This window comes from Anser cygnoides, unplaced genomic scaffold, assembly GCF_040182565.1.
Source record: "Anser cygnoides isolate HZ-2024a breed goose unplaced genomic scaffold, Taihu_goose_T2T_genome scaffold_43_1, whole genome shotgun sequence".
In the NCBI taxonomy this organism is placed as follows: Eukaryota; Metazoa; Chordata; class Aves; order Anseriformes; family Anatidae; genus Anser; species Anser cygnoides.
Genome location: NW_027103067.1, coordinates 1,204,483 through 1,216,921, shown reverse-complemented (window position 1 = coordinate 1,216,921; position 12,439 = coordinate 1,204,483). Strand labels below are relative to the sequence as shown.

Sequence of the window (12,439 nt, the reverse complement as noted above, 5' to 3'; positions counted from 1 at the left end):
GGGCTATGGGGTGGGGGGGGGGGGGGCTATGGGGTGGGGGGGCTGGGGGGGGCTATGGGGTGGGGGGGACATGGGGTGGGGGGTCTATGGGGCGGTGGGGACTGGGGGGGGGCTATGGGGTGGGGGGGCTGGGGGGGCTATGGGGCAGGGGAAGGCATAGGGGGGCTATGGGGTGGGGGGGTCTATGGGGTGGGGGGGACATGGGGTGGGGGGGACATGGGGTGGGGGGGGCTATGGGGCAGGGGGGGGGCTGGGGGGGTCTGGGGGGGCTATGGGGGGGGGGGCTATGGGGGCGGGGGGGTCTATGGGGCGGGGAGGGGCTGGGGGGGCTATGGGGTGGGGGCGCTATGGGGTGGGGGGGCCGGGGGGGCTATGGGGTGGGGGGGTCTATGGGGTGGGGGGCTGGGGGGGGCTATGGGGTGGGGGGGGACATGGGGTGGGGGGGTCTATGGGGCGGTGGGGACTGGGGGGGGCTATGGGGTGGGGGGTCTATGGGGTGGGGGGGACATGGGGTGGGGGGGACATGGGGTGGGGGGGCTATGGGGCAGGGGGGGCTGGGGGGGCTATGGGGTAGGGGGGAGCCGGGGGGCACAAGGGGGATCTGTGGGGTCTGGGGGGGTCTGGGGGGATCCGGGGGGGTCCATGGGGGTCTGGGGGGGCGGTCTGGGAGGGTGCATGGGGTTCCGTGGGGGGTCTCTGGGGATCTATGGGGTGTATGGGGTCCCAGGGGGTCCATGGGGGGGGGGGGGTCTGTGGGGGGGGTCTGTGGGGGTCCGGGGGGTCCGGGGTCCGTAGCCCCCCGCAGGAGAACAAGGCCAAGTTCGTGGCACTGCTGGAGCGGGCTATGGGGGGTACTGGGGTGCTATGGGGGGTACTGGGGTGCTATGGGGGGGTGTTGGGGTGCTATGGGGGGGTTTCGGGGTGCTATGGGGGGGGGTGTCAGGGGTGCTATGGGGGTACTGGGGTGCTATGGGGGGTGTTGGGGTGCTAAGGGGGATACTGGGGTGCTATGGGGTATATTGGGTGCTATGGGGGGTATTGGGGTGCTGTGGGGGGGTGTCGGGGTATTGGGGTGCTATGGGGTATACTGGGGTGCTGTGGGGGGTATTGGGGTGCTATGGGGGTATTGGGGTGCTATGGGGGGTGTCGGGGTGCTACGGGGCACACGGGGTCATTGGGGTGCACGCTGGAGCCATGGGGCACAGTTGAGGGTATATGGGGTCTATGGGGCACGTAGGGTGCTATGGGGTATATCGGGGTGCTATGGGGGTATCAGGGTGGGGTGCCGGGGCGCTGATTGGGGTGCTATGGGAACAAGGTAAGTTCGCGGGCTGCTATGGGGGGCTATGGGGGTACTGGGGTGCTATGGGGGGTACTGGGGTGCACTGGGGGCGCACGTCTGGGGGCAGGTCCGGGGGGGTCTATGGGGCACGTAGGGGCTCCGGGGGGTCCGTGGGGGTCCGGGGGGTCCGTAGCCCCCGGTGGGGTGCTGGGCGCTGAGCGCGGTCCCCGCAGGAGAACAAGGCCAAGTTCGCGGCGCTGCTGGAGCGGGACTACGGCGTGCGCGTGAACCCCGCGGCGCTGTTCGACGTGCAGGTGAAGCGCATCCACGAGTACAAGCGGCAGCTGCTCAACTGCCTGCACGTCATCACGCTCTACAACCGTGCGTGCCCCCCGAAAATTTGGGGACCCCCCGGAATTATTGGGAACACCCCCCCCCGAAAATTTGGGGACCCCCCGGAATTATTGGGACCCCCCCCCAAATTATTGGGAACACCCCCCGAAAATTTGGGGAACCCCCCGGGTCTTTGGGACCCCCCCCCCAACTGCCTGCACGTCATCACGCTCTACAACCGTGCGTGCCCCCCCGGGACCCCCCGGAATTATTGGGACCCCCCGGAATTATTGGGACCCCCCCCCAAAAAATTTGGGGCCCCCCCAGAATTATTGGGAACACCCCCCCGAATTTTTGGGGATGCCCCCGGAATTATTGGGAACACCCCACGAAAATTTGGGGACCCCTCCCCCCGGAATTATTGGGACCCCCCCAGGAATTATTGGGACCCCCCCCCCCCCGGAATTATTGGGCCCTCTGGGACCCCCCGAATTTTTGGGACACCCCCTGGGTCTTTGGGACCCCCCCAGAGTCATTGGGACCCCCCTGGGTTTTTGGGACACCCCTGGGTTTTTGGGAGCCCCCCTGGGGTTTTGGGACCCCCCGGGTCATTGGGACCCCCTGGATTTTTGGGACCCCCCCCTTTGTGTCTTTGGGACCCCCCCCCCCCCGAATTTTTATGGGACCCTCCCCTTGGGTCTTTGGGACCCCCCCGAGTCATTGGGACCCCCCCCCCCCAGTTTCTGGGACCCCCCTTGGTTTTGGGGACCCCCCGAGGTTTTGGGACCCCCCCCGGATTTTGGGACCCCCTCTGGAGTCATTGGGACACCACCCCCCCCCCCCAGTTTTTGGGACACCCCTGGGTTTTGGGACCCCCCGGGGTTTTGGGGCCCCCTGCGAATTTTTGGGACCCCCCGGGGTTTTGGGACCCCGGAATTTTGGGACCCCCCCCCCCCCCCGGCATTTTGCCCCCCCCGACCCCCTTTGTGCCCCCTTTCAGGCATTAAGAAGGAGCCCAACAAGGCCTTCGTGCCCCGCACCGTCATGATCGGGGGCAAGGTGGGGGCTGGGGGGGGGGCTGGGGGGGGGGGCTGGGGGGCTGGGGGGGCTGGGGGGTAGGGGGGGCTGGGGGGCAAGGTGGGGGCTGGGGGGCTGGGGGGGGGCTGGGGGGGCTGGGGGGGCTGGGGGGGCAGGGGGGGGTAGGGGGGGGTCTCGAGGGTTTTTAGGGGCTCAGAGGGGCCCTATGGGGTTTTTGGGGGGGGGGGGGGGGTCCTGAGGGTCTCTGGGGGGGCTGGGGGGGTCAATGGGGGGCTCCTGGGGGCTCCAATGGGATTTGGGGTTCCTGTGGGGCTCCTGTGGGACTTGGGGTTCCTGTGGGGCTGGGGGGGGGGTCCTGGGGGCTCCTATAGGATTTGGGGTTCCTATGGGGCTCCTGTGGGGCTTGGGGTTCCTATGGGGGGGCTGGGGGGGTCCTGGGGGCTCCTATGGGGCTGGGGGGACTGGGGGCTCCTATGGGATTGGGGGGGTCCTGGGGGCTCCCTATAGGATTCGGGGTTCCTATGGGGTTTGGGGTTCCTGTGGGGCTGGGGGGGGTCTTGGGGGCTCCTATGGGACTTGGGGTTCCCATGGGGCTCCTGTGGGATTTGGGGCTGCTGGGGGCTCCTATGGAACTGGGGGGTCCTGGGGGCTCCAATGGGATTTGGGGTTCCTGTGGGGCTGGGAGGGGTCCTGGGGGCTCCTATGGGGCTGGGGGGGTCCTGGGGGCTCCTATAGGACTTGGGGTTCCTATGGGGCTCCTGTGGGATTTGGGGCTGCTGGGGGCTCCTATGGGACTGGGGGGTCGTGGGGGCTCCTATGGGGCTGGGGGGACTGGGGGCTCCTATGGGATTTGGGGTTCCTGGGGGTTCCTATGGGATTCGGGGTTCCTATGGGGTTTGGGGTTCCTGTGGGGCTGGGGGGGTCTTGGGGGCTCCTATGGGACTTGGGGTTCCCATGGGGCTCCTGTGGGATTTGGGGCTGCTGGGGGCTCCTATGGAACTGGGGGGTCCTGGGGGTTCCTATAGGATTTGGGGTTCCTATGGGGCTGGGAGGGGTCCTGGGGGCTCCCATGGGGCTGGGGGGGGGAGTCCTGGGGGCTCCTAGGACTTGGGGTTCCTATGGGGCTCCTGTGGGATTTGGGGCTGCTGGGGGCTCCCTATGGGACTGGGGGTCGTGGGGGCTCCTATGGGGTTTGGGGTTCCTATGGGATTTGGGGTTCCTATGCGGTTCCTATGGGGTTCCTATGGGATTTGGGGTTCCTATGGGGCTGCTGGTGGGGTCCTGGGGGCTCCTATGGGATTTGGGGTTCCCATGGGGTTCCTATGGGGTTCCGATGGGATTTGGGGTTCCCATGGGGCTCCCATAGGATTTGGGGCTCCTACGGGGCTGGGAGTGTTCCTGGGGGCTCCTATGGGATTTGGGGTTCCTATGCGGTTCCTATGGGGTTCCTATGGGATTTGGGGTTCCTATGGGGCTGCTGGTGGGGTCCTGGGGGCTCCTATGGGATTCGGGGTTCCCATGGGGTTCCTATGGGGCTCCTATAGGATTTGGGGCTCCTACGGGGCTGGGAGTGTTCCTGGGGGCTCCTATGGGACTGAGGCCCCCGGGGGGGGTTACCGTGGGCGGGGGTCCCGGCACCCCCACCCCCCAACACCCCCCCACCCCACACATCCCCCCCCAGGCGGCCCCCGGGTACCACATGGCCAAGCTGATCATCCGCCTGGTGACGGCCATCGGCGAGGTGGTGAACAACGACCCGGCCGTGGGCGACCGCCTCAAGGTCGTCTTCCTGGAGAACTACCGCGTCTCCCTGGCCGAGAAGGGTACGGGGGGGCCGGGGGGTCAGGGGGGTCAGGGGGTCAGGGGGTCAGGGGGGTCGGGGGGGTCGGGGGGTCAGGGGGGGCAGGGGGATCAGGGGGGGCAGGGGGGCAGGGGGGGCAGGGGGGTCAGGGGGGGCAGGGGGGTCAGGGGGGTCAGGGGGGGTCGGGGGGGTCGGGGGGTCGGGGGGGCAGGGGGGTCAGGGGGGTCAGGGGAGGTCAGGGGGTCAGGGGGGTCAGGGGGGTCAGGGGGGCAGGGGGGTCAGGGGGTCAGGGGGGTCAGGGGGGTCGGGGGGGTCGGGGGGGTCAGGGGGGTCAGGGGGGGCAGGGAGGTCAGGGGGGTCAGGGGGGCAGGGGGGTCAGGGGGGTCAGGGGGTCAGGGGGGCAGGGGGGTCAGGGGGGGGGGGGGCAGGGGGGTCGGGGGGCAGGGGGGTCAGGGGGTCAGGGGGGTCAGGGGGTCAGGGGGGGCAGGGGGGTCAGGGGGTCGGGGGGGTCAGGGGGGTCAGGGGGCAGGGGGGCAGGGGGGTCAGGGGGTCAGGGGGTCAGGGGGGCAGGGGCCAGGGGGTCAGGGGGGTCAGGGGGGTCAGGGGGGCAGGGGGGTCAGGGGGGTCAGGGGGGTCAGGGGGGTCAGGGGGAGGGGGCAGGGGGGGGCAGGGGGCGGGGGCGCGCGCTGGAGGCGCGCCCCAAAGTGACCCCAAAGGCGTCGCGAGGGCGACCCTAAAAAACCCTGAAGGTGCCCCAGAGAGCACCCGAAGGTGCCCCAAGGGTGCCCCCCCCCAAATGTGGCCTAAAGGTGACCCCCCCCCCCAAAAAATGTGTCCCGAGGGTGAGGCAAAAGTGACCCCAAAGGCATCGCAAGGGTGACCCCAAAGGCGTCCCGAGGTGACCCTAAAAAACCCTGAAGGTGCCCTGGAGAGCACACAAAGGTGCCCCCCAAACAGCCCCCGATACCCCCAATGCCCCCAAAGCCCAAAAGCCCCCCAACACCTCCAAACCCCCAACACCCCCCAAGCGCCCCCCAGACAGCCCCCAACACCCCTCCCAAGGGTACCCCCAAAGCCCCCCAAGCCCCCAAAGCCCCCCAAAGCCCCCCAAAGCCCCCCAAAGCCCCCCAAAGCCCCCAAAGCCCCCCAAAGCCCCCCCAACACCCCCAGCACTCCCAAAAGGCCCCCAAACGCTCCCCAATACCCCTCCGAAGCCCCCCAAAGCCCCCCAAAGTCCCCCAACACCCCACAAGTGCCCCCAAACAGCCCCCCACACCCCCCAAAGCCCCCCAAAGCCCCCCAAAGCCCCCCAAAGCCCCCCAATACCCCTCTGAAAGTCCCCCAAAGCCCCCCAAAGTCCCCCAAAGTGCCCCCAAAGCCCCCCAAGCCCCCCAAAGGCCCCCATACCCCCCCATACCCCCCCAAAGCCCCCCAAAGCCCCCCAATACCCCCCCCAAAGCCCCCCAAAGTCCCCCAAAGCCCCCAAAGCCCCCAAAGCCCCCCAACAGCCCCCAACACTCCCACAAGCGCCCCCAAACAGCTCCTCAATACCCCTCCAAAGCCCCCAAAGCCCCCAAAGCCCCCCAAAGCCCCCCAACACCCCCATACCCCCCCAAAGCCCCCAAAGCCCCCAAAGTCCCCCAAAGCGCCCCCAAAGCCCCCAAGCCCCCCAAAGCCCCCAATACCCCCCCAAAGCCCCCCAAAGTCCCCCAAAGCCCCCAATACCCCCCATACCCCCCCCAAAGCCCCCCAAAGCCCCCCAAAGCCCCCCAATACCCCCAAGCCCCCCAAAGCCCCCCAAAACCCCCCAAAGGCCCCCAAAGCCCCCCAACACCCCACAAGCGCCCCCAAACAGCCCCCCATACCCCCCAAAGCCCCCCAAAGCCCCCCAAAGCCCCCCCAAAGCCCCCCAATACCCCCCGGAATCCCCCTACCCCCCCCCCGTGTCGCGCAGTGATCCCGGCGGCCGACCTGTCGGAGCAGATCTCGACGGCGGGCACGGAGGCGTCGGGCACGGGGAACATGAAGTTCATGCTCAACGGGGCGCTCACCATCGGCACCATGGACGGCGCCAACGTGGAGATGGCCGAGGAGGCGGGCGAGGAGAACCTCTTCATCTTCGGCATGCGCGTCGACGACGTCGAGCGCCCTCGACCGCCAGGGGTGCGTGCGCCGCCCCCGGGGGGCTGCCCCACGGCGCTGCCCCACGGCGGTGTCCCGTAGGGCTGCCCCATAGCACTCACACATAGTGGTGACCCATGGCGCTGCCCCATGGCGGTGTCCCATACGGCTGCCCCATGGCGCTGACCCATAGAGGTGTCCCGTAGGGCTGCCCCATGGCACTGACCCATAGTGGTGACCCATGGCACTGACCCATGGCGGTGTCCCATACGGCTGCCCCACGGCGCTGACCCATAGAGGTGTCCCGTAGGGCTGCCCCATAGCGCTGACCCATGGAGGTGCCCTATAGGGCTGCCCCATGGCGCTGACCCATGGCGGTGTCGTATAGGGCTGACCCATAGGGGTGTTGTATAGGGCTGACCCACGGCGCTGACCCACGGGGCTGTCCCCACGGCGCTGCCCCATAGTGGTGACCCATGGCGCTGCCCCACGGCACTGCCCCGTGGCGGTGTCCTGTAGGGCTGCCCCATAGCACTGACCCATGGCAGTGTCACATAGGGCTGCCCCATAGAGGTGCCGTATAGGGCTGCCCCACGGCATTGACCCATGGCAGTGTCCTGTAGGGCTGACCCATAGAGGTATCCTATGGGGCTGCCCCATGGTGCTGACCCATAGTGGTGACCCATAGACATGTCCTATAGCGCTGCCCCATGGTGCTGCCCCACGGCGCTGACCCATAGTGGTGACCCATGGCACTGACCCATATTGGTGTCCTATAGGGCTGCCCCATAGCGCTGCCCCGTGGCGGTGTCCCGTAGGGCTGACCCATAGGGGTGTCCTATAGGGCTGCTGCCCCATAGCACTGACCCATAGTGGTGACCCATGGCACTGCCCCATGGCAGATGTCCCATAGGGCTGCCCCACATGGCGCTGCCCCGTGGCGGTGTCCCATGGCGCTGCCCCAGGCGCTGACCCATAGAAGTGTCCCGTAGGGCTGCCCCATAGCGCTGACCCGTGGCGGTGTCCCGTAGGGCTGCCCCATAGAGGTGTCCTATAGGGCTGCCCCACGGCGCTGCCCCATAGCACTCACACATAGTGGTGACCCATAGCACTGCCCCATAGAGGTGACGTATAGGGCTGCCCCATAGCACTGACCCATAGAGGTGACCCATGGCACTGACCCGTGGCGGTGTCCCGTAGGGCTGCCCCATGGTGCTGCCCCATAGCGCTGCCCCATAGTGGTGACCCATGGCGCTGACCCATATTGGTGTCCTATGGGGCTGCCCCATGGCACTGCCCCGTGGCGGTGTCCCGTAGGGCTGCCCCATCGAGGGCTGCCCCATAGCACTGACCCATGGCGCTGCCCCATAGAGATGTCCTATAGGGCTGCCCCACGGTGCTGCCCCACGGCGCTGACCCATGGCGCTGCCCCACGGCGCTGACCCATAGAAGTGTCCCGTAGGGCTGCCCCATAGCACTGACCCACGGCGGTGTCCTATAGGGCTGACCCATAGTGGTGCCCTATAGGGCTGCCCCATAGCGCTGCCCCATGGCGGTGTCCTATAGGGCTGCCCCATAGCGCTGCCCCATAGCTCTCCGCAGTGTCCCGTAGTGCCCCATAGTGGTGCCCCACAGCCCCCATAGCCCCCCCACAGCCCCCACAGCCCCAGCCCCATAGCCCCCGTGGTGTCCTGTACTGCCCCATAGCGGTACCCCCACAGCCCCCCAGCCCCCCCCCCGCCCCCATAGCCCCCCATAGCGGTACCCCCCAGCCCCCCCAGCCCCCCCAGCCCCCCCATAGCCCCCATAGCGGTACCCCACAGCCCCCCCCAGCCCCCCCCACCCCCCCCATACCCCCCCCTCACCCCCCCGTGGCTGCCCCCCCAGGTACCGTGCCCGGGACTACTACGAGCGGCTGCCGGAGCTGCGGGCGGCCGTGGACCAGGTGAGCAGCGGCTTCTTCAGCCCCCGGCAGCCCGACCTCTTCCGCGACGTCGTCAACATGCTGATGAACCACGACAGGTGACGTCACGGGGCGGCGTGACGTCACGGGGGGGGGGGGGTGACGTCACAGGGGGCGGGACGTCAGGGGGTGTGACGTCACAGGGGGGAGGACATCAGGGCGTGTGACATCACGGGGTGTGATGTCACAGGGGTGCCGGACATCACGGGGGTGTGATGTCACAGGGGGCCGTGATGTCACGGGGTGTGATGTCACGGGGTGTGATGTCACGAGGGTGTGACGTCACGGGGTGTGACATCACAGGGGTGTGACATCACAGGGGTGTGACGTCACAGGGGTGGGACATCATGGGGTGTGACATCACAGGGGTGGGACGTCACGGGGGCCGGACGTCACGGGGTGTGACGTCACAGGGGTGGGACATCATGGGGTGTGACATCACAGGCTGTGATGTCATGGGGTGTGACGTCACAGGGGTGGGACATCATGGGGTGTGACATCACAGGGTGTGACGTCACGGGGCAGGGGCATCATAGGGGAGGGATGTCATGGGGGGTGTGATGTCATAGGGCAGTGATGTCATGGGGGTGTGACGTCATGGGGTATGACATCATAGAGTGTGACATCATGGGGCTGTGACTCACGGGGCATGATGTCACGAGGGTGGGACATCACAGGGGTGTGACGTCACGGGGGAGGGACATCATAGGGGAGGGACATCATGGGGGTGTGATGTCATAGGGCAGTGATGTCATGGGGGTGTGATGCCATGGGGGCATGATGTCATAGGGTATGATGTCATGTGATGTGACGTCATGCGTGTGATGTCATAGGGAGCGTGGCATCATCATGGGGGTGTGATGCCGTAGGGCTGTGACATCATTGGGGTGACATCATGGGGGGGGGTGTGGAGCATGACATCACGGGGCGTGACATCATAGGGTGTGACGTCACGGGGTGAGACATCAGGGGGCGTGACGTCATACGGCGTGATGTCATGGGGTGAGACATCATGGGGGCGTGACATCATAGGGGAGGGATGGCATAGGGCAGGGACGACATCATGGGGGGTGTGATGTCACGGGGCGTGATGTCATAGGGTGTGATGTCACGGGGTGAGACATCATGGGGGCGTGACGTCAGAGGGTGTGACGTCATGGGGTGAGACATCATGGGGTGTGACGTCATAGGGTGTGACGTCACGGGGTGAGATGTCATGGGGGGTGACGTCATAGGGGTGTGACGTCAGGTGGGGTGACATCATAGGGATGTGACGTCACGGGGGGTGACATCATAGGGGCGTGACGTCATTAGGGGTGGGAGGTCGTGGGGCGGGGGAGGGCAATATTGGGGGTCCCCTCCCCATTTTTGGGGTCCCCGCCCCCCGGGGGGGTCCTTTGGGGCCCTGACCCCCCCCCCGCCCCCCCAGGTTTAAGGTGTTCGCCGACTACGAGGACTACGTCAAGTGCCAGGAGCGGGTCAGCGCGCTCTACCAGGTGGGGCCCCAAAATGGGGCGGATTCGGGGTTTTTGGCGTGGGTTGGGGATTGGGGGGAATGGGGGGTGGGGGGGACTCGGGGGGGGCTTGGGGTTTGGGGGTGGGTTGGGGTTTGGGGGGATTTGGGGGGTTTTGGGGTGGGTTGGGGTTTGGGGGGGAATGGGGGTTTGGGGGGTTTGGGGGGTTTTGGGGTGGGTTGGGGTTTGGGGGGAATGGGGATTTGGGGGGTTTGGGGGGTTTTGGGGTTTTGGGGTGGGTTGGGGTTTGGGGGGATTTGGGGTTTGGGGGATTTGGGGGTTTGGGGGTTTTGGGGTGGATTGGGGTTTGGGGGAAATTGGGGGGTTTTGGGGTTTTGGGGTGGGTTGGGGTTTTGGGGGGAATTGGGGGTTGGGGGGATTTAGGGGGGTTTTGGGGTTTTGGGGGTGGAATGGGGGTTTGGGGGCATTTGGGGGATTTTGGGATTTTGGGGTGATTTGGGGTTTGGGGGGGAATGGGGGTTTGGGGGGGTTTGGGGGGGGTTGGGGTTTTGGGGTGAGTTGGGGTTTGGGGGGTTTGGGGGATTTTGGGGTTTTGGGGGGGAATGGGGGTTTGGGGGTTTGGGGGTTTTTGGGGTGGGTTGTGGTTTGGGGGGATTTGGGGAGGATTTGGGGTTTTGGGGTGGGTTGGGGTTTGGGGGAAATTGGGGGGGTTTTAGGGTTTTGGGGTGGGTTGGGGTTTTGGGGGGGAATGGGGGTTGGGGGGATTTGGGGGGGATTTGGGGTTTTGGGGAGATTTTGGAATTTCGGGGATTTGGGGGTTTGGGGGCATTTGGGGGGATTTGGGGTTTGGGGGGGTTGGGATTTGGGGGAATAGGGTTTGGGGGCATTTGGGGGGATTTTGGGATGTCGGGGGGATTTGGGGTTTGGGGCAATTGGGGGGATTTTGGGATATGGGGGGTATGGGGGTTTGGGGCGGATTTGGGGCAATTTGGGGCAATTTGGGATGGATTTGGGTCAGTTTGGGGTGGATTTGGGCCAGGTTTGGGGCGATTTGGGTTGATTCGGTGTGGATTTGGGGCCATTTGGGTCAACGCGGGGCGGATTTGGGGCAATTTGTGTCAATTTGGTGTGGATTTGGGTTGGATTTGGGGCAATTTGGGTCAACTCGGTGTGGATTTGGGTTGTTTGGGGGGCAATTTGGGTCAATTCAGTGTGGATTTGGGTTGTTTGGGGGGCAATTTGGGTCAATTTGGTGTGGATTTGGGCCATTTTGGGGGCAATTTGGGTCAATTCAGTGTGGATTTGGGGTGATTTGGGTCAATTTGGTGCGGATTTGGGCCATTTGGGGGGCAATTTTGGGTCAATTCGGCGTGGATTTGGGCCATTTTGGGGGCAATTTGGGTCAATCCGGTGTGGATTTGGGGTGATTTGGGTCGATTTTGTGTGGATTTGGGCCATTTTGGGGTGCAATTTGGGTCAATTGGGCGTGGATTTGGGCCATTTTGGGGTGATTTGGGTCAATTCGGTGTGGATTTGGGCCATTTTGGGGTGATTTCGGTCAACTCGGGTGCGGATTTGGGCCATTTTGGGGCGATTTCAGTCAATCGGGTGCGGATTTGGGCCATTTTGGGGCGATTTCGGCCAATTCGGCGCGGATTTGGGCCATCTGGGGGGCGGTTTGGGGGCGATTTGGGGTCGGCGGGGGGGGCTGACCCTCTCTCCCCCCCCCAGAACCCCCGGGAGTGGACCCGCACGGTGATCCGCAACGTGGCGGCGGCCGGGAAGTTCTCGAGCGACCGCACGATCGCGCAGTACGCCCGCGAGATCTGGGGGGCCGAGCCCACGCGGCACCGCATCCCCGCGCCCGACGAGCCCCGCCAGTGACCCCCCCCGGAACCCCCCCGTGGACCCCCTCAGACACCCCCCGGAACCCCCCCACGCCGGAACCCCCCCATGGACCCCCTCAGACCCCCTTGGACCTCCCAGTGACCCCCCATGGACATCCCATGGACCCCCCCCCAACTGTGACGTTCCGCCAGTGACCCCCGGAACCCCCCCCGTGGACCCCCTCAGGACCCCCCCCCGGAACCCCCCCACGCTGAAACCCCCCCATGGACCTCCTCAGACCCCCCTTGGACCTCCCAGTGACCCCCCATGGACACCCCATGGACCCCCCCCCACCAGTGACCCCCCATGGACCCCCTCAGACACCCCCGGAGCCCCCCCCGCCGGAACCCCCCCATGGACCTCCTCAGACCCCCCTTGGACCTCCCAGTGACCCCTCATGGACACCCCCCACCAGTGACCCCCCCCCTTCGACCTCCCAGTGACCCCCCATGGACACCCCATGGACCCCCCCCACCAGTGACCCCCGGACCTCCCAGTGACCCCCATGGACACCCCATGGACCCCCCCCCCCCAGTGAC

The 12,439-nt window shown here is 66.5% G+C and overlaps 1 protein-coding gene across 1 annotated transcript in view; it reads left to right on the top strand.

The window, feature by feature from the left end:
• Window positions 1-11,977, top strand: part of LOC136789273 (glycogen phosphorylase, muscle form-like) — a 28,290-nt gene extending 16,313 nt beyond the window's left edge. The window contains 8 exon segments of the mRNA XM_066989309.1: window positions 1,516-1,663; window positions 2,616-2,674; window positions 4,335-4,476; window positions 6,409-6,599; window positions 6,601-6,617; window positions 8,463-8,597; window positions 9,968-10,034; window positions 11,745-11,977. Of these exon segments, the coding sequence (XP_066845410.1) occupies window positions 1,516-1,663; window positions 2,616-2,674; window positions 4,335-4,476; window positions 6,409-6,599; window positions 6,601-6,617; window positions 8,463-8,597; window positions 9,968-10,034; window positions 11,745-11,897 (912 nt within the window). The 3' untranslated portion in view covers window positions 11,898-11,977.
• The last annotated feature ends 462 nt before the right edge of the window (window positions 11,978-12,439 follow it).